The 19,205-nt window shown below is 50.9% G+C and overlaps 1 protein-coding gene across 1 annotated transcript in view; it reads right to left on the bottom strand.

Annotated features, from left to right (window-relative positions):
- Positions 1-3,149: 3,149 nt before the first annotated feature.
- The window catches only part of ATP2A3 (ATPase sarcoplasmic/endoplasmic reticulum Ca2+ transporting 3), a 61,093-nt gene continuing 45,037 nt past the window's right edge, over positions 3,150-19,205 (bottom strand). The window contains exons 15-21 of the mRNA XM_066563244.1: positions 18,016-18,236; positions 17,162-17,364; positions 16,114-16,199; positions 15,335-15,468; positions 14,801-14,918; positions 14,048-14,165; positions 3,150-7,872 (exon numbers count right to left, since the gene is read on the bottom strand). Of these exons, the coding sequence (XP_066419341.1) occupies positions 7,853-7,872; positions 14,048-14,165; positions 14,801-14,918; positions 15,335-15,468; positions 16,114-16,199; positions 17,162-17,364; positions 18,016-18,236 (900 nt within the window). The 3' untranslated portion in view covers positions 3,150-7,852. The remainder of the gene's footprint in view (positions 7,873-14,047; positions 14,166-14,800; positions 14,919-15,334; positions 15,469-16,113; positions 16,200-17,161; positions 17,365-18,015; positions 18,237-19,205) is intronic.

Raw genomic sequence — 19,205 nt, 5'->3', positions numbered from 1 at the left:
TTAAATTACTTTATCAGAGAGAATTTAGTAAGTTTACACAGGGATTGCTCACCAAGATGGTGCCAACACACCTCCCTGCCTCTGCCAGGTGGTTATCGAGGGACAGTGCCCTGCTTGGGCTGTTCAGACAGGGCAGTCACTGGCAGAGATGCTGAGATCATGGGGCTGTGATGCTTCCAGCTGTGGTGCAGGCACTGGGCTGTCCTGAGGCCAGGCTGGGATGTCTGTTTGCTGTGATAATAAATGCATTGCTCTAGCACCCAAATGAAAAAATAAAGATAGAATTAGGAGGAAGAGGTTTTTATCAGCCTGCTGCGTAAGGTGCAGCCTGGGGGGTGTCCCTCTGCACCAATTCCCACACATTGCTGAGACCTTGGGGATGGTTTTATCTTAGGTTCCCACAAACACCAGCTGGTGTGGTGCTGCCAATACACTCACAGCCATCTCCTCTGAGTAACTTTTGTATCTCTTGGCTGCTTCCAAGCAGAGCAGGCAGGAGGCACTGGGGGTGCTCTGCCTGGAGTGATGAGGTGCAGGTGCTGCTGGAGGAGCAGTGGCAGCTTGAGTTCATCTGCAGCAGGTCATGGGCACTGAGGATGGGTTTGCCCAAGGGCACAGAAAGTGCTGACCTGGACTTGACCTGAGCAGCATGAAAACAAAGGAACAAAGGACCAAGTGGGACAACACAGGGACACAGAAGTAGAGCTGGAAGTGTTCAAGGCCAGGTTGGATGAGACCTTGAGCAAGCAGGTCTAGTGGAAGGTGTCCCTGACCATGGGAGGGGGTTTGAACAAGATGATCTTTAAGGCCCCTTCCAAACCAAACCATTCTGTGATTCTATGACTCTAAAACCAGGTTGAGATAAGGAAAATGAGCCCATCTAGCTCCACTGCCCACAGGAGAGGAAAATGAAAGCAGAAAGAGCAAATGAAGCTCTAAACCCCCTGTGTTTGTGTCTGAGATTGCAAAGACCTAGGGCCAGATTTCCCAAACACTCTCCTGGGTCAGCTGGCATTGACTGATCTCCAGTGCCAGGCTTTGGCCTCATCCAGCATCTCCAGCTGGGCCAGATGCCAAGAGCACTGAGGGCTGGTGACCCTGCAAGGGTATCCCTGGCAGTGCTGTGCAGGGGTAGCACAGGTGTCCATCCATGGCTGTGAAAGGAACTCCTTCCCCCTGCCCATTAAACACACTCAGCCTGTGCTCGGGGCTGAGAGAAAAATGAAAAATCTGATATTTTAAAGGGAGACATTTGGAAATGCAAGTGCATCCTTGCTTTGAGCTGGGACAGGAACTGCTGGAGCACAAAGAAGGTTCTGAAAACCTCTGCATGGGGCTCAAGCCCACCCACACCCAAGCAAGCACTACTGTGGAAGGCACAAAAGCCACCAGGTATTTCCAGGCTCTCAGACATTGATGGGGGGGGGGGAAAGAAAATAGAAAAATAATAGATGAAGCTCATTATACAACCCAGACTCATGCTTGGCAGCATCTAGCACGGAGCTCTGAATTTCAGCACAAAAATGTGCGGCACGCTGCAGATCCATGGCTGAGGAGGAGTAACATGGAGGCAAACTTTAAAATATAATGGTGGGTGCAGAGGGGACCTGCTGTGGTCGAGTTTGCCAAGAAGAGCCCCTGAGAGCTGCAGGCTTTTCCCATAATTTTGGCTGCCACAGCCCCCTTGCCTTCACCAGTTGCAGGAGGTGCTTACACTGCACCACTGGCAATGAGAAGGGAGGGAGGAAAAAAATTGGCAGATGAGAGCAAGCAAGGTCCTCCAAAACAGCATGTTCAGTTTTCTTTCCAATTTTAACTTGTCCTTGACCTCTCTTCGCTCCTTCCCAGCAGGGCTGGCTGGGCTCTGTATTTGTCCCGTGCTGCAATGCCCTGGCACAAGATGTTTTTGGTGGTGCTCACCCCTCAGAAGTGGCATTTCCATCCCCAGTTGCTGTGACAACACATCTCCCTGGAAATACCTCAGTTTAGCTGATGCCAAAGCAAACATGAACACGAGGTGCTGGGGGTACCAAAAGGTGTCAGTGGCCATTGTGGCCTCCAGAAATGTGGATGCACATCCAGTGTGGGGCTGGACCTGTGCCATGGGATACAGGCACCCTTGGGATTTTTTTGGTAGGGTGACATCTGTTTTCTGAATCATGCCTTCAAAAGACAAGCATAGCCCCAGGTGATGGTACACAGGGGTCCAGGGACTGACACAACATCAGGTGGGGAATTTGGGGTGGTTTTGGCTTCACCACTGTGTCCTGAGGCAGCATTTCTGGCATGGGGGACTGGCTTGAGGGTCACCTCCAGCCATGGCAGTGGTGCTCCTCTTGCTCTGACATCCGTCTGCACCAACAAAGAGGAGGCCAAGCAATGGCCCTTTCCCAAAAACAACATGTTCCAGGGTATCCCATGTCCCTTTTTATAACCCCCCGTGGGTCACAAAGCTTTTGGCTTACCTTGTGCACCACCTTTGTCCTGCTCACAGCATTGGGAAGAAACGCATGGGGCCGCATCCCAGTGAAAAAGCACCAAGGGTAGATGTTGCCATGAACACAGATTTGCTCCAAAACAGGACCTGCAGCTGGATCAGGATTTTCTGCTTCAAACATCACCATGGGCAGAGCTCTGGGTGAGGCTGAGATGGAAACGCATGGCCCCAAGCCCTATGCCATCCCCCCAGAGGAGGCCAAGCTATTTAATTATTATTTATTTCACAATTATTTCTTGTAGAGGTTATTGCAGGGCTTATTTAAACCTCCCCTCCCAGCTGGGGGAGATAAGGTGATGACTATTCTGGATACAGTCAAAATTAGCACTGTTATTTGTATTCTCGTGCCCCAAGAGTGAATTTAAAAATTCCCAACAGTCGTATTATGCCACTCCGCTCATTTTGCCTTTGTCATCCCATGCCAGGCACAAGCTCAGCTCCATTTCTAGTTTGGCTCCTCTGAAAACCCACAAGAAATCCTGATCTGGTGAGCACAACTCCTTTTACGGCTGAAGAATGCCCTCAGGCACTCCCGTATGGCTCCATGGGCTCCCAAATATCCCCCAAATCAGCCACAAATGGGACAAGAAAAGAAAAAAACCCCAAAAAGGTAAAACAACAACAGCAAAATAGACACAAAACCCCCCAGTCATCCAGTAAAATTGCTTTTATTTCTGTAATTTTCTAAGTATAAAACAAATCAGCCCAATATTGTGTGAACAGAGTGGATTGTATGGATGCGACCACAAGGAGCCTTCCCACGTCTTCCCGGCACACCTGGCTATTTACAGTCAGACAAAGGACATGGTTTAGGAAGCAGTAATTTAGTGGAAAAATATCTCTCATATAATAAAATAGGAAACCTCATTTCTTTCAGTTCTGTCCCTCAGATAACACCCTCCCACCCCCCAAGATATAACAATTTACCTTTTACTATGAAGCACAATCTCAGAGATTTCTACATTTGGCTGTTCAGGCATCTCATAATAAAAAAAAATCAGCATATTCCCAGACTGAAGCCACTGAGGGCACCTGCTGGCAGTTCAGTGGTTGCCCTCCTCTTGGTCCCAAGTGCCCATCACTCCAGGCACACACAGATTTTGGCTCATTTAATGCCCCACTCACACCAAAAGCTGAATGGCACCACAAGAACAGGTCCAGGGAGCACAATTTACCCTGTGTCTCCTCACTGCAGCCCTGCAAATCCTAACCCCAACTGTGCCACACAAGATCTGCATGGGGTAAAGCCTTCTCCTTGCTCAGCACTCCCAGGCTGTCTCACCTGACAGAAAATGCCACTGCAGAAGTGGGAGGAAAAAGAGCTCAGATGGGACTGAATCTCTGGCATCATTTATACAAAGCCAGGTCTGGTCCAAAAATCACAGTAAATCTCAGGAGTTGGTAGTGGGGACTTGGGCGTGTTTGAGTTTCAGGAGTGATGTAATGCCAAGGTCACTGAAGCTCATGAACATTTCCCAACCAGGGCCCCTGCACAGCTCAAATCATTATTTGGTGAGTTTTGGTGGAGCAGGAGCCTGACTGGGAAGCAGTATTATCAACCTGATGTACAAAACAAAAGGACCAAAAATTAATGCTGAGCTTTCCTCTCGCTCCTCCTTCTGTCATCCACACCATGAGCAGAAAGTCCAACTCAATCCCAGATCTGATGCTCCCACAGGAACAAAGTCCCCCAGCCCCTCCACAGAGCCTGTACCTCCTGCTGCCCTCCCAGTGCCTGGTGGTGCCATCCAGCCTTGGCTGAGCAGAGCATCACCAGAAACACACACACACAGGATGCTCACAGTGCCAAAACCCCAAACACACCAACACAAACCTCATCCAGCCCACACGACACAAATAAAATGCAGGATGCAGCACTTTGCTCTTTTTCCTTTTTCCAACGTGGGATCCCCATGGGATCACACACCACAGGGGGAAGAGCTCATCCAGCAATGACACAATGCCCCAAAACAGTAGAAAAGACTTTCCACCACAGCTGATCCCCCTGGTGCTCAGCCCAGGAACACAGGACCTTTCCCTCCCACCTTGGCTGTACCCCAGCACGGTGCTTGGCCCCTGAGGAAGGAGAATAAAGTGCTCATGGATAATCACAACCCCATGCTGCCATCCAGCACCTCCTCTGCCCTGCATCTTGTGGAGGATCTGTCACAGCAGCCCACCAATCCTAAAGGTCTTGCTGGAAAGACCTGAGTTTTATTTATAGACTTAGAATATGCCAGGCAGCACCATCAAAATAAAACTAAAAAGGAAATAATTTCTAACCTCTGCTGCCAAGAAAAGCAAGGATCCCAGAGGTTTTCCCCCAAGCTGCTTTTTAAAAAAAGCTTTAGGGCAAAACAGCCACCCAGTGTCCATCTCCCTTGTATTGCACAGTCAGATGCCTTGGTAAGACACAAGAGCCTATCCCAAAGTGATGGTTTTGGCTCTGGGACCTCCAAGTTTACAAAAGAACATGTTCCAGCCTGTCAAAGCTCCCAGCATGCTGCTGCTGGCACACATGCAATAAATAACTACTCTGTGATCTTTCCAGACCTTTCACTGAAGAATATAGGAAAACATACTTACATCTATGGATATTTTTCTACTTCATTAAGATGCTTGAAGTATAAGCCTCTGTAATCAAAAGTATGGAGTGAAACCTGTACTCCAAATAGTTAAAGGATGTGGGGAGAGACAAGAGATATGGTCAACCATTCAAAAGGGGAAATGGGGATGTGTCAAAATGGTTCTCCCTAGCAAGGGAGCCACTTGCTCCAGGCAGCTCTAATGCAAATTACCTGGGCATTTTCTAGATAGATCTGAAGGCTCACAATAGAAATAAAACACAATTTGCTGCTGCTGGAAAGAACAAGCTGGGACACAGCTCTGGTTTCTTGCCCACGATGGCTCAGGCTTTGGTAACTCACAACTGTGACCCAATGATTGCATGAACAGACTGACACTGCCTGGGCTTTCACACAAGAAACTTCTCCACACCACACACATTTGAGTTAAATTCATAATCCTCCAGCAGACATTAGGTCCAGGGAAAGCAGTGTAACTCAGGTGGTGGATGGACCAAGCAGGTTCCTGCAGGCACAAGGGACCAGGGAGATGCCACTGGGCAGCTGCAGGCCCTGCTGGACCCTCCAAACAGGGCTGGGATGCTCCGAATCCAGCCCAGCTTCTCCCAAACTGGGTGTTAACCTCAGAGAAACAGAGAAGCTGCCCCCTCTGATGACACAGACTGGAACTGGACTAAATTCCCACTGGCTGTTTTTCTGCACAGAACAATGGAGATGGACTCAATCATCTTGGATGTCTTTCCCAACTTAAACAATTCTTTAGTTCTGTGACCTGTCCTAAAATAAGGTGAAATCCACCCTTTTGAGGAAAGGCAAATCAGATGTCTACAGCATTAGTCTTACTGAAGCCTTTTTTTGAAGGCTTATACAGTACCTGGGTCATGTCCTGGTCCTCTACACCAGGGTGGGTCTCATCCATGGTGAAAATCTTTGAAGAGGAATTGGTTATCCCATGGGATCAACTGATTAAATCATTTTGACAGAACACATTTGAAAAATAAAACTTCTTCAAGACAAAGTATAATAAGATTTTAAAAAATCAGCAACAATTTTCTAACGACAGAGTATCTATAAAGATCTTTTTAAAGAGCTCCATATTAAAATTTCTTGAATACATTATATATTAAATACAGTAACAACATTTCATGCAAGGTTTTCTGTACAATAAATCAGCTCAGTAGTATAACAATTCTGTACATTCCCATTGGTCTGGGGGCTCTGCTCATCTTCAATGCTGGTGATGGAGAAAAGAAAGGAGAGATGATATTTGGCACCTACTGTATGGAAAGAGAGATGGTCTTGCCCAGATGATACAGGAAAACACTGGAAGCTTTGAAGAGGCAAAAAGTAGAAGAGGAAACCCAACAGCATAGGAGCAAATGCTGTCCCAGACCCTGGCTCTAGTGCTGTTGCTGGAATGTAAGAGAAAGGAAAGCTACAGGCTCTGGCTAACTGAATATCATCAGGATGGATCCTAGGGGACCATGTGGAAAACAGGAGGGAGGATTTGGAGAGCTGGAGAAGAGACCACCCACTATCAGCTTCTCAAATGATGCAGCTCAATGGAGAAAGATAAATTCAATGGATCCCAAAATCCACTCCTGATCTACAAATCCTCACTGAAGACTGTCTGACTCCCACTGCGGAAAAAATCCCCAGAGGGCAAGATAAAGTTGGTGCCTTACAAAAAGGGATGCCACAACAAACACCACTCACAGAAAACCACGTTATGTACAAGCATACATTCATTGCCATCGTGATCCCTTGGCAGGGATGCCCTGTGCAAGTCAGTGATGGTCTCCAAAGCAGAGCACATCAAGTCATGGATGTGCTCCTAAAAACTTAAGCTGTACTACTGCTGGGGAAATAGTTCAAAATTCACTGAGGAAAGAAAGTGTGACCAGGAAGGAGTGGTGGACATGAGGAATGCAAGGTGGGCATCCCCTTGCTTTTCTTTACATGGCTGCCCCTCCAAGGAGAAGGACTGCCTTATATAGTGCAGATGGGATCTAGCAAGATGCCAGATGGAGAACAGACAAGCCTTCATCATGCTTTGGTGCTGGATGAGCCTGAGAAGGTGCTGGGCTTTCCATAATGCAGGGATCAAACAGGACAGCGTGATAAACAAGAACTTCACCTTCCACCACATGCACCTGACCTCGAGGTATAAACACACCTCCAGGGGATTCACACCAGTGTTGGACACACTCTGAAGCTATGCCCAGCTGCTGCAGCCACTGGAGCAGAGCACAGCAGCAGCAACACTATGGACATCACCCAGGCTCAACAACACAGCCCCCTCTCCTCTCTCCCTGCCCTCACTCACTGCCAAGCCCTTCCCAGCCCCTGAAGCTGCCCTGTGCATCCCATCCCACTGAAGGGTGTGGCCTCAAATCCAGACTTCATGCCTTAATCTCTCATGAAGGCCACCTTGCCCGTGCTCACTCATTCAGGGTGAAAATTTCAAAGAGGGTCTCAAATTTGGCAAAAACAAAATCCCAAGGAACCACATTACAATGACTCAGATCCACACAGCTCCATCCCCAAACTCTAGGCCAGCTGTCCAGTAATTGCACTCATATGTACAGGAAAAAGAAAGCTACAGAACAAAACAAAAATCAGGATTTTTTTCTTTTCGACGATTCACCCGCATTTGTCTGAGAGTCGGACACATGCATGTCCTGCTGGCTTTAGCGATGGTCACGCATGCAAGACTTCAGTCCCAGTGACAAGTTAGGGATCCTCTAGTTCAGAGCTGCCCTCAGGTCGTTCATTTCTTGTCCTCTTCTCCTGAAAGGAAGGGAAAAAGAGAGAAATAAAAGTATTGGTGAGGGTTCAAAAGCAAACCAGCTCCATGGTTTTGTTACCAAGAGTGGTTGCTCCTGGGTTGATCCCAGAAGGAACCTGGGATCCCGTCTGCACAGAGCTGGCCTGACTGCAGCTGTGGCAGGTCAGGCTGTGTGAGGAGGAGGAGGATGCTGGTCCCTGGGTGAAGAAGGTCTCTGCAAGAGTTAGGAAAAGGGATGAATTCACAGAATTCACAGAGTCACTGGGTTGGAAGAGGCCTTCAAGATCATCGAGTCCAACCCAGCCCCGACACCTCAACTCAACCCTGGCACCCAGTGCCACATCCAGGCTTTGTTAAACACACCCAGGGATGGGGACTCCACCACCTCCCCGGGCAGACCATTCCAATTTTTTATCACCCTTTCTGTAAAAACTTTTCCCTAACAACCAACCTGAGGTGGAGCCATGTGGGAAGGCGAGTAGGCAGGATCCCTCCTTACTGCTCCCAGTGAGGCATCATGCAGGGAAAAGCAGTGGCTCAAGAGGAGGAAGCTCACTGCATCCTCACACCCACCCCAGAGCCCCAGCCCTGCTGCAGCCAGAGACATGGACACTGCTCCATGGGCTCACACCACTTACACACACTGCCTATGTACCACACCCATAAATACCCTCAAAACCATGAGCAAGGACCAACCTTCTCATCACAGCCACTGTCCCAGGGCTGCCCTCCCACCTTCTCCCTCCCTCCAGATGGATGGGGTTGGACAGGGAAGGTAACAGGCAACATATGGCCTGTAGGAAAGTGATGGTATCCAGCTCGAACTCCATGTGAGCAGCCTCAAAATCCCTGCCACAACTTGACTTACATCCCAAATTTTCAAGCAGTTGACAGGAGTGTCCCTGATCCCCGAGGCAGCAGCTGCCCTCCAGCCTGGGGTAGCTTGGTTTACCCAGAACACATATTTTTCCTTTAAAAAAACCCACCCAGAAGCAGCACTTGCTAAGGAGAGTTAGAAAAATCCCTTATCATGAATCTTCTGACTGTACTTCTCTCTCTTTCATCACTGCACACATCACAAAATACATCTCACTGGGGACTGCTGTTCCTGTGCTCTTGATAAATAAGGGTCCTGCCCGGGGTTACCCGTGGGGCTCCGCGCCTGCTGCCAGCCCTGGTGCCGACAGCTTTCAGGGGAATTAATAAATAACAGGCAAGACAGAGTGAAAAGGCTTTTTTGCAACTTCTGCCAAATTTTTTTTCCAGTGCTGGCTGCAGAGCCCAGCCCTTGTGTGCTGGGATAAAGTGGTTTGCTGTGATGGCAGCATCCCTCTGGATGACACTGCAGGCTTTGGTGTAAGGCAGGGATGCTAGCAAGTGCACTGTACTAAATATCATTGCAATAATCAAAATTCATCTCCTCCCCACTGCAGCAGCCTCTCCTCCAGCAGCTGAACAGTCCCCACTGAGTGACACACCAGTGGTAATTTGCCAACCAAGGCACTTCCCCTAAACACATCACCCCATGGCTGTGCAAACAGGGAGGAGGATGCCACGGCCTGTGGCAGGCAGGGACAGGAAGGGGACATGGCTGCAGAGTTTAACCACAGTGGATGCTCTTCAAAAAGTTGCTCTCAGGTCTCTAAAGTAACACAATCCTGGCATGGAGTGAGTCAGGTGTTTCCATGAGCTCTGCAACCAGCCAAGGTCCAGCTCCCACATATGCGGGTGTCCATCTGTCCTTCCCTCCCACAGGTGACAGGAGCAGGGGGGATGCAGGACCTGTATGCAGGGATGATGGGATGGTCACAGTCCCTCTGGATGCTGCCTCACACCAGGGGTGTCCCAGCCCTCCAGCACTTACAAACCAGCAACTGAACAATGTGAGCTCAGCTCCTCCAAGCTCTGCTCCCCACAGACAGCTGAGGCTTTTGGGGAGGTTTTTCCTTACTGCTTTTGACTTTCCTCAACGGGTTCCTGTAAAAGGTGCTGCTGGAGGGATGCAGGCTCCCACTGCCAGCCCAGATCACCCCCTTCACCAAGGGAAATGCTGCAGCCCTTGTAGCTCTGAAAACTGAACATCTTCCCCATCACAGCAGGGCACCCTGACACACAGACATGAAAAACAGGAGAGAGGGGGAAATAAAAAGCGAAGCAGCAGAGCTGTAAAATCCTGTGTGGAGATTCCAGCCCTGGAAGGTGCAGCAGTGCTCTCCTGCAGAGCATCCACAGCTCCAGGGAATGCTTGGCCCACGGGGACACATTCCTCTGCCAGCACCCAGCCAAGGTAGCTCCAGGCCCAGATTTCCCTACAAGGGCAGGCGCTCGCTCCCGCTCTGCCGAGCCAGGAGAGGGATGCCTGCCCCTGCCTCCTCTGCAGGAACACGGGCAGCTGCAGCAGCTCCTGTGCTCCTGGGGCACTTTCAGGAGCTTCCCTCGGACCCAGGTGCAGGTGCATGGGGGAAAATGAGGGTGAACAGCTCCTTTTTGCTATATGCTGGAGGGGTTTTTTTTGTGTTGGGACATGGAGATTTTGGTCCCTGCAAATTTTGGGCTCTCTCAGATGCAGAGCTGTGTCTGCCCCTGGCAAGGGAGTGTGATTCACTTGTCACTGCACTGCCACCTCTGCCAGCCACTCTCCTCTGGGAGGATGTTGAAGCCTAAATCTGATGCCAGCTTTGCAGAGAGGTGCCCAAAGCTCCCTCAGTGGTGGAGATGCTCACCCCAGGGAGCAACTTCACCTGCACATCAGCTGCAGTGGCAGGAGACTGCAGGGCACTGTGCTGCCAAGGGAGAGGGAACAGGAACAGGGTGGGGTGGCCACCATACTGCACCTCCTGCAAAATGAGGTGCTGTCCTCACTGGGCACAAGGACAAACAGCTGCCTAAATGCTGATCTGCCACAAAAGACACCAAGTCAATTCTTGTGCATCCAAACTCCTGATTTTCAGTGGCCCTGCAGCTGTCAGGGCAGGCACGTAGCTGTGCTGCAGAAAACACCTGCTTTGTGATTTTGCCCCTGCTTTTACCACAGCACAAGTGAGAAATGGTGATGCTCAGCACCCAGACAGGGCCTGCTGCTGAACGTGCTGAGAGCAACCACAGCAGAGCTCCAACACCTGTGAGGGGTTTGCCTTGAGATGGTGAACAGGAGGAGGTGCAGGGTGGCCTCAGCAGTGGGCTGATGGTGCACAGAGGAACAGGAGCACTGGGGTTATCTCAGTGTCCTCCCTATATTTGGTACTTCTTGAGAACCACTTAGAAAAGAGACAAAGAGACTTCTGCAAGGCTTTGGCACAGATGCCTGGAAAGCTTCCCCCTGCATGCCACAGGATTCTGAGAGAACAAACACTTGAATGCATAGAGCATGGAAAATATCAAAGATACTACAGCAAGAGATCCCTGAGGGTGGTGAGCCCCTGTGAGCCTGTCAGTGTGTGACAGAGCCCTGAGAACATCTCCATGCTCCTGAGCAGAACATCTGCAGCTCACACAAAGCCAAAATTCTCTCACTCTCACATTCACATCACCTCCCAAAACTGAGACAGCAGAAACCTCAGAGGGGCCAGAGAGGAATGAAGGCAGCCAGATATGCAAAGGATGTGAGATGAAAGGCTGGATGTGAGCAGAGTGATGGGGAGAGGAATGAAAAGCACTGAGACCACAGTGAGAACTGAAGAGTCTCAGCTTTCTGCCACTTCAAGGACAAAGGAAATCCAGCACAATGGAAACACAACTTATCTAAATCTCATCAAAGGAGAAACTTTTCCATGCAATTCCTGAATCAGCAGGACTCACAGCCATACATTTGCATTCCTCAGCTGAACACCCTTGGCCATCCCTTGGAAGGTCCCCTGCTGGAGACCATTCCCAAGCCCTATCTTAATACAGACCAAGTGCTGCTACCCTGGCTCCTGGCCAAAACTGCCATCAAAAAGCTACTTCACAGGCTTGCTAGGCCTTATTTTGAAGCAAAACACAGAGACCACTGTGGGAAAGGAGATCCTGTCTGGGTAGAGTCTCTTGGCTCTATTATTGTATCTCTGGTCTATATCTAAGCCATGTTCACCCAGACACATTCCAAGCAGGTCCCCAGCACACAGAATCAAGACTCTGAAGGAAGCACAGGGATGCAGCATTCAGGAATGAGACGGGTAAGGAAGCCAACCCTTGCTCTGGAGTCTTGCAGGTATTCAACTGGTGCTCCCCGCTCCACTTGGGTCTTACTGTCCTGAGAATGCCTGGTAAAAAAAAAAAATCACAAGACCACACATAAAAGTGGCTTTTGGAGGTTTTTTCCTTTGCTTTTCAAAGGCCAGAGGAATCAGGAAGATGAAGAGCTTCAATTGCTTCTTTCAAGTGTGATGATTGAAGCGTGGTGATTTTGCCACACAGCCGTGATAGAAGAGCTGCATGGGAAACCCTGGATCCATGAGACAGAGCAACCTGTGAGCATCAGCAGCATCATGGCTGTGGGGATGAGGGAAGCTCAGAGCACCTGAAACATTGGGAGTGTGCCATGGGAGGAGAAAACTGAGCTGCTGTGATGGCACTTGAGAGGATCATGTGCCTACCAGAAACCTCGCTGTGCTTGGAGCTGTGCAGGCAGAGCCAAAGAAAAGCACTTCCTCCAACAGTGCTGAGATTTTACAGAGAAATACAAAGTGTGGGAGAAAGACAGACTCAGCCTCAGACTAGAGATTGTGAAGGGAAGACCAAGAGCATGCATGGGATTAACAGCTCTCCTATAGCCCAGCCTGGTGCCATGCTGTAGAATTGTTGCTACAGGCTCGTAATCATGGGATAAAACAGACCTGGGTGTCTGATGAGAGATGAAACAATTCAATAAAAACAGGCTAGAAACAATTTCTATCTGGTTTGTAAAAACAGGAGCCCTGCATGTCTGTTTGTCTGAGCAATTGCTGAGTTTCTGCATCAGCTCAACACAGGAGGAAAGGCTGACATGAGCACCACCTGCACACCAGGACACACTGATGGGGAAGGAGATCTGTTTGTGACCATCTCCTGCCTGCAATACTTTCCCATCCCATATTTCCAGGTACTTACAAAGCCCTGCTCCATGAGAAACCAAACACAGCTGTTACAGTGCCCCAGAGCCCTCCTTGACAGGGCTGGCCAGACCTGCCTTCAGCCTGGAAAGGCAAGAGTGGCTTTGCACAGATTTTCTGGGTTGTTAATACAGGGTGAAGTGAAAAAGAGGGGTTTGCTATGACACAGGTTGCCTAAGGGGTGAAAAGATGGTTTGAGCAAGGTGATGGTGTGGAAGGAAATCCAGTCCTCACACTCAGATTGTTCACCTGCCCCCAGAGCTTCCCTAAGCAAGGACAGTGCCCTTCCTGCCTTCTTCTCCCTGCTATCACTGTCAGGGCAAGCTCACCCCAAAAAATGAATAAATAAATCCTGTTTTCTGGAGAGGGGCCACCCCTATGGCAGGCACAGCACTGCTCAGCAGCCCTGGGCAGCCACCACTGGGAAAACCTGTGGGCTTAACTCAGTGCTGAGATATCCCCCACAGCAACATCTTTTGCAAGAAATGAAAGAAAAGATGATATCATCTCTTTGGAGGGCTGCCCAAAGACATGCTGTGATTTACAGCATGGAGCCCAGGAGCACACAGGAACTGCTGCATCAGTGTCACAGGAGCTGCTTCTCCTCTGGTGGTGCCAAGGGCTGCATCCTGAGAGGGGCTGGCCAAGGGAAGCCACTTTAAAACCAGTTTATAAGGTGATCAGCTCTCAGTGGATCTCAGCATAGAGGCTGCCAACACAAAATAAGGATGGACAGAGAGGGGTGGAAATCTGAGAGGAAAAAAGAAAGGTTTCCTGTTACAAATCAGTGTTTGATTTGTTTTGCTTCATAAGCAAAGGGATCCAGTTCCTGGAGGCTTGAGAGGAGTTGAATTAATAACCTGTGGCAGGTTATCTAATGCTCCAGCTCCAAAGGGAGCATTTCAAGCAGATGTAATCACCAACTGCTCTGCCAGGCGTGGCACCAGGAAGGAAGGGAGCAGGAGAAGCCCCTTTGCACAGCAAAGGTGGGTGAACATGCAGGTGCAGACATCACATGAGCAGAGGAGGTGAGTGAGGGGTCCACAAAACCCCCAGGAACCCCAAGCAAAGTGCCACCCTAACCCAGGGGGGTGCAGACCATGCTCACCATCCAGGTGGTTGCGGGAAAGGTACTTGAGTCCTTCATCCAGCAGGATCACAGGTAGGGAGATCTTCATCACAACCACCCACTGTGGCCAGCTCAGGGGGGTCACCTGGAAGATGAGCTGCAGGGTGGAAAGGAGTGGATATGTCACTAGGGAAGCAGGTGGGACATTTTGTTGTTTTAAGGATCACATTGTTGTATGGCAAAGGTTGAGAGAGGTCACCACAGAGAGGTACAAAGAGGGAGGATCCAGACAGCCCAAAGAGGAGAACTTCTTCAAGGTCTGTCATGATCCAAGGTGGGTCTTGGCCAAGATTAGTGAAAAATTATAGTCTTCACCTCTCCTGCAGATGGGGAAAGTGAGGCACAAGGTAGGACTGTGTGTTTATGTGGTCACAGGTGCTCAGCAGGTGACAAGGGACAAAGCACCCTCCTGGGTACAGAAACACACTTCATCTTAAGCACCTTTGGGCAACAACCAAGGCATCCCCAGCCTTGCAAAGGAAGGAGACAACTCCTAAAGGGCTGAACCACCTTCTGGAGATATCTAGAGCCTTTGCATTGCCCATAGGGAGAGTTTGCACTCCTGGCTCATGGGACAGAATGACTCCTGTTTTCCATGCTGGGTTGAGCCATGGGACCTGGCCCTGAGGGCACATTCTGGGAACAGCCATCCCAGAAGTTTCCCAACCCAAAGATTGCTCCAGGGATGTCCTTGTCCACAGAAGGCAGAGGGAGGTGACAGAGGGTACTCACAGGCATGGGCTTGACATAGAGGATGAGGAAGTGCAGAGCCATGGACATGATGATGGCCCCCAGCAGCCAGATGTTGAGCCAGGGTGGCATCCGCAGCAGCGACTGGTTTTCAGAGACACTGTGAAAGTGAGGGGACAATGTTAGCCCCAGAAACCTCCCCCCATCTGCCTATGCTGGGAATTTCATTTCCCTCCAACATGCAAGGCCATATGCTATATCCTTTCTTTTCCAGGCTGTTCATCTCCAGGCTTTGCTGCAAACTGGATGTGGATAGAACCAGCAATGCATGGATTAGGGCTGATCATTAAGGACCAAAATCACTAATGAATGCAGATCCAGTCCTTCCTTCACTGCTCCCAGCCACAGCACACTGCCTTGGAGGAGTTCCTCTATGGAGAACCCAGTGCTCCCCTGTGAGGATGCTCTGAACGGCTCTGCTAGGCCAAAGCAAAGCCCTCAGCCCACCCACAGACACTCAAAGAGACAAAATCAGTCACACAAAGAGCAAGGAGAGCAGCCCTCTGGGCAGCACACCTGTTCAGAGCATTGCACATTTCGATTGTCACCAGCACAGACAGAGCCATCGTCGTTGGGTATCGCGACTCAAAGATCTCACAGTCAATTCCTTCAAAGATGGGGTTGTCCTCAGTGCACCTCATGAAGTTCCTCTGTCAGCACAGGAAACTGCTGGTAAATACATGGCAGAGCAGCAGGAAAGGCAGGAGAGAGGAGGAAGAGTCGACTGGTTGGGGGGCAGGTGATGAACTGAGTTGCTGTTAAATATCTCAGGGGTCAGAGCAACCAATAAAGTACCTGCAGTGACCCAGCTTCTCTTGGGGTTGGGCTTTAGGGGTATGGCTGAACAGTGCCTTTGAGGCTCTCAGGTGCAGTTAGGAAGGAGTTTGAGCACACATGTCTCCATCAGAAATCCACCTTGCATTGCACATGCCATTGGGATGTGATGGCACCTGCTTTCCCCCTTCCCTGCAGTTTTCACATTAGCTAAATATATTGTGAGAATGTAATGTAATGTGCCTCCCTTCCAATATGGGATGAGGCACAGAAGCTACTTTCAGCTTCTCTGAATCTTTCTGAATCTGAAACTTTCACTACCATGCTGGTGGCTGGCAGAAGCAAGGCTGGAAACAGCCCGAGGGAGAGAATTCACTTCTGTTTTAAACTACTGTCCTCTCCACTAGGAATTCAGGAATGCTAAAAGCAACAGAGAGGAAAGATAGATGAAAGACCCCAGGACATGAATGCACCCCCTCACCCATCTCTGCAGCTGTCAGCCTGTTCCCCTCCTGACTCACCAGCTGATGGAAGGACACCTGCGGGCCCTCGGCGTCGTACAGGAACCACCAGGTCGCTGCTCCCACCGTGGCCAGGCCCACGTACACTGTGGCCAAGAGAGACACCCTTACCCCAGCACCAGACAGGGACCCCTGTTGTGTTGTGATTTCAGGGTTTACCTCAGAACCTCAGGTCCCTCCCCTGATAATTCCCTGCCAGGTGTGTCACTCACCTCTCCTTTCCCTCCCTGACCCCTCCCAGCACTGTCTGTCAGTCCTGGCATTCCAGAAGGGCACTGAGTGATTGGCAGATCCAAAGGATGCCCTCTACCCCTGGGGGCCATTGGGCCATCCAGGTGTCCTTTGTCCCTTTGTCCCTCCCCTCCTGTCCCTGCTTGGTGGCTCCCTGCCCCTTCCCTGCCCCTCTCCCCGGGTTCAAAGGAGCAGCAACCACGGGCTCAGGGAGTTCTGTTGGAGCTGGTGCTGCATTCAGAGGCCTGAGGGCCAGAATAAAGCTCTGGATCCAAACCCTCCATCAGAACCGACTCCTTTCCTTCACCATCCCCTTAAAGCTTCTCCACAGAGGGAAACCTGAGGAGCAGCCCCTGTTATGGGGGAAAGCTCCATCCCAGCAGCACCAGAGCTCCTGCAGGCCTGGACCTGTCCCCAGTGCCCAACTGCAGCACCCAGCCAGCCAAAAGTGTCTGTGGGGTGAAACACCACACACCCAGGCAGCCAAAAGTGTCTGTGGGGTGAAACACCACACACCCAGGCAGCCAAAAGTGTCTGTGGGGTGAAACACCACACACCCAGGCAGCCAAAAGTGTCTGTGGGGTGAAACACCACACACCCAGCCAGCCAAAAGTGTCTGTGGGTGAAACACCACATACCCAGCCAGCCAAAAGTGTCTGTGGGTGAAACACCACAGTGCTGCTGTTTGGTTCAGCAGGAGGGCCACACAAGCTCAGGCACATCCTGTGTGGCTATATTGGTAATATTCCAATAGACCCCAGCCCAGGAGAGCCCAGGACACCCTGACACACCCACCTACCCACCCAGCAGCACCCACCTCCCACAGCCAGGTAGCGGAAGAAGAGCCAGCCACTGATGAGGGGCTCCTTGGGGTTGCGGGGCTGCTTGTCCATGATGTCCAGGTCGGGGGGGTTGAAGCCCAGCGCCGTGGCCGGCAGCCCGTCCGTCACCAGGTTCACCCACAGCAGCTGCACTGGGATGAGGGCCTCAGGCAAGCCCAGGATGGCTGTCAGGAAAATACTGCAGCAAAATAAAAAGAGAGATGTGAAATTAGACAAGCTCTGGGCAGCCATGGTTCTGTGTCATGCAAGGGGGAGAGAGCATCTGGATCCAAAGCCTCAAACTGAATATTCACCCCAAGTCCTGTAGACAAACCCACAGCCCCTGATAAGGAACCTGAAGCCCAGCACTGAATTTTGCAGCTAAAATTTGTTTCTGTTGCTATAAAAATTTGCTTTGCAGTTGTAACCCAACAATTTATGTCCCCAGGCCACAAAGGCTCCCATTCCCAGCATAAACAGCCATGCTGAAATGTAAGGGCAAAAGATGCCCAAATGATCCCAAGGTTGGTTGTGCTGACGTTGCTGAGGACTGGGAGGGATGGGCAGGGAGAGGGATAGCTGGGATAGCTGTGACTGGGTGACAACAGCCTGTACACAAATATCTGCACCCAGATCAGGCACTTGCATGAGCTTAAATAGGCAATACTCTGACAAAACAGGTCCTGCAGCATGGCAGGATTGTAAAACTACAAAAAAAAATCTCACTGCCCTTGGGGAATGGGACATGGTGCCAGTCTGGGCACTACCTGCTGCTGCCTGCCCCAGGTCACCTGCCCCGGGGGATGTGTCCCCACACTGCAGCCTGGTGCCCGCCGTGGGAGGCTCTCACCAAACAACCTCCCCGACGTTGGAGGAGATGAGATAGCGGATGAACTGCTTCATGTTGCTGTAGATGGCTCTGCCCTCCTCCACGGCCGACACGATGGTGGAGAAGTTGTCATCAGAGAGCACCATCTCAGCAGCTGACTTGGCAACGGCCGTGCCCGACCCCATGGCGATGCCAATCTCTGCCTTCTTCAGCGCCGGAGCGTCATTGACACCATCACCTGTCTGCACACAGCCGGGGGTCAGCGTGCAAGGGATTGTGCTGTGCTGTGATGTCATGGTTTGCCACAGATACCCCAGGTTTCTCCCTGAAGATTCCTTCCCCAGGTGTGTCAATCACCTCTCCTTTCAACACTCTCACCCCTGCTGAGCACTGTCTGTCAGTCCTGGCATTCCAGAAGGGCACTGAGTGATTGGCAGGTCCAAAGGATGCCCTCTACCCCTGGGGGGCATTGGGCCATCCAGGTGTCCTTTGTCCCTTTGTCCCTCCCCTCCTGTCCCTGCTTGATGGCTCCCCGCCCCTTCCCTGCCCCTCTCCCCGGGGTTCAAAGGAGCAGCAACCACGGGCTCAGGGAGTTCTGTTGGAGCTGGTGCTGCATTCAGAGGCCTGAGGGCCAGAATAAAGCTCTGGATCCAAACCCTCCATCAGAACCGACTCCTTTCCTTCGTCATCACCTTAAAGCTTCTCCAGCAGAGGGAAACCCGAGGAGCAGCCCCTGTTACGGGGGGAAGCTCCATCCCAGCAGCACCAGAGCTCCTGCAGGCCTGGACCTGTCCCCAGTGCCCAACTGCAGCACCCAGCCAGCCAAAAGTGTCTGTGGGGTGAAACACCACACACCCAGCCAGCCAAAAGTGTCTGTGGGGTGAAACACCACACACCCAGGCAGCCAAAAGTGTCTGTGGGGTGAAACACCACACACCCAGCAGCCAAAAGTGTCTGTGGGGTGAAACACCACACACCCAGCCAGCCAAAAGTGTCTGTGGGGTGAAACACCACACACCCAGCCAGCCAAAAGTGTCTGTGGGGTGAAACACCACACACCCAGGCAGGCAAAGTGTCTGTGGGGTGAAACACCACACACCCAGCCAGCCAAAAGTGTCTGTGGGGTGAAACACCACACACCCAGCCAGCCAAAAGTGTCTGTGGGGTGAAACACCACAGTGCCACTGTTTGGTTCAGCACCAAGGGCCAGA

The sequence above is a fragment of the Molothrus aeneus genome, chromosome 20 (assembly GCF_037042795.1).
Source record: "Molothrus aeneus isolate 106 chromosome 20, BPBGC_Maene_1.0, whole genome shotgun sequence".
In the NCBI taxonomy this organism is placed as follows: Eukaryota; Metazoa; Chordata; class Aves; order Passeriformes; family Icteridae; genus Molothrus; species Molothrus aeneus.
Note: the sequence above shows the minus strand (reverse complement) of the source record. Positions and strands in the feature narration are given on the sequence as shown.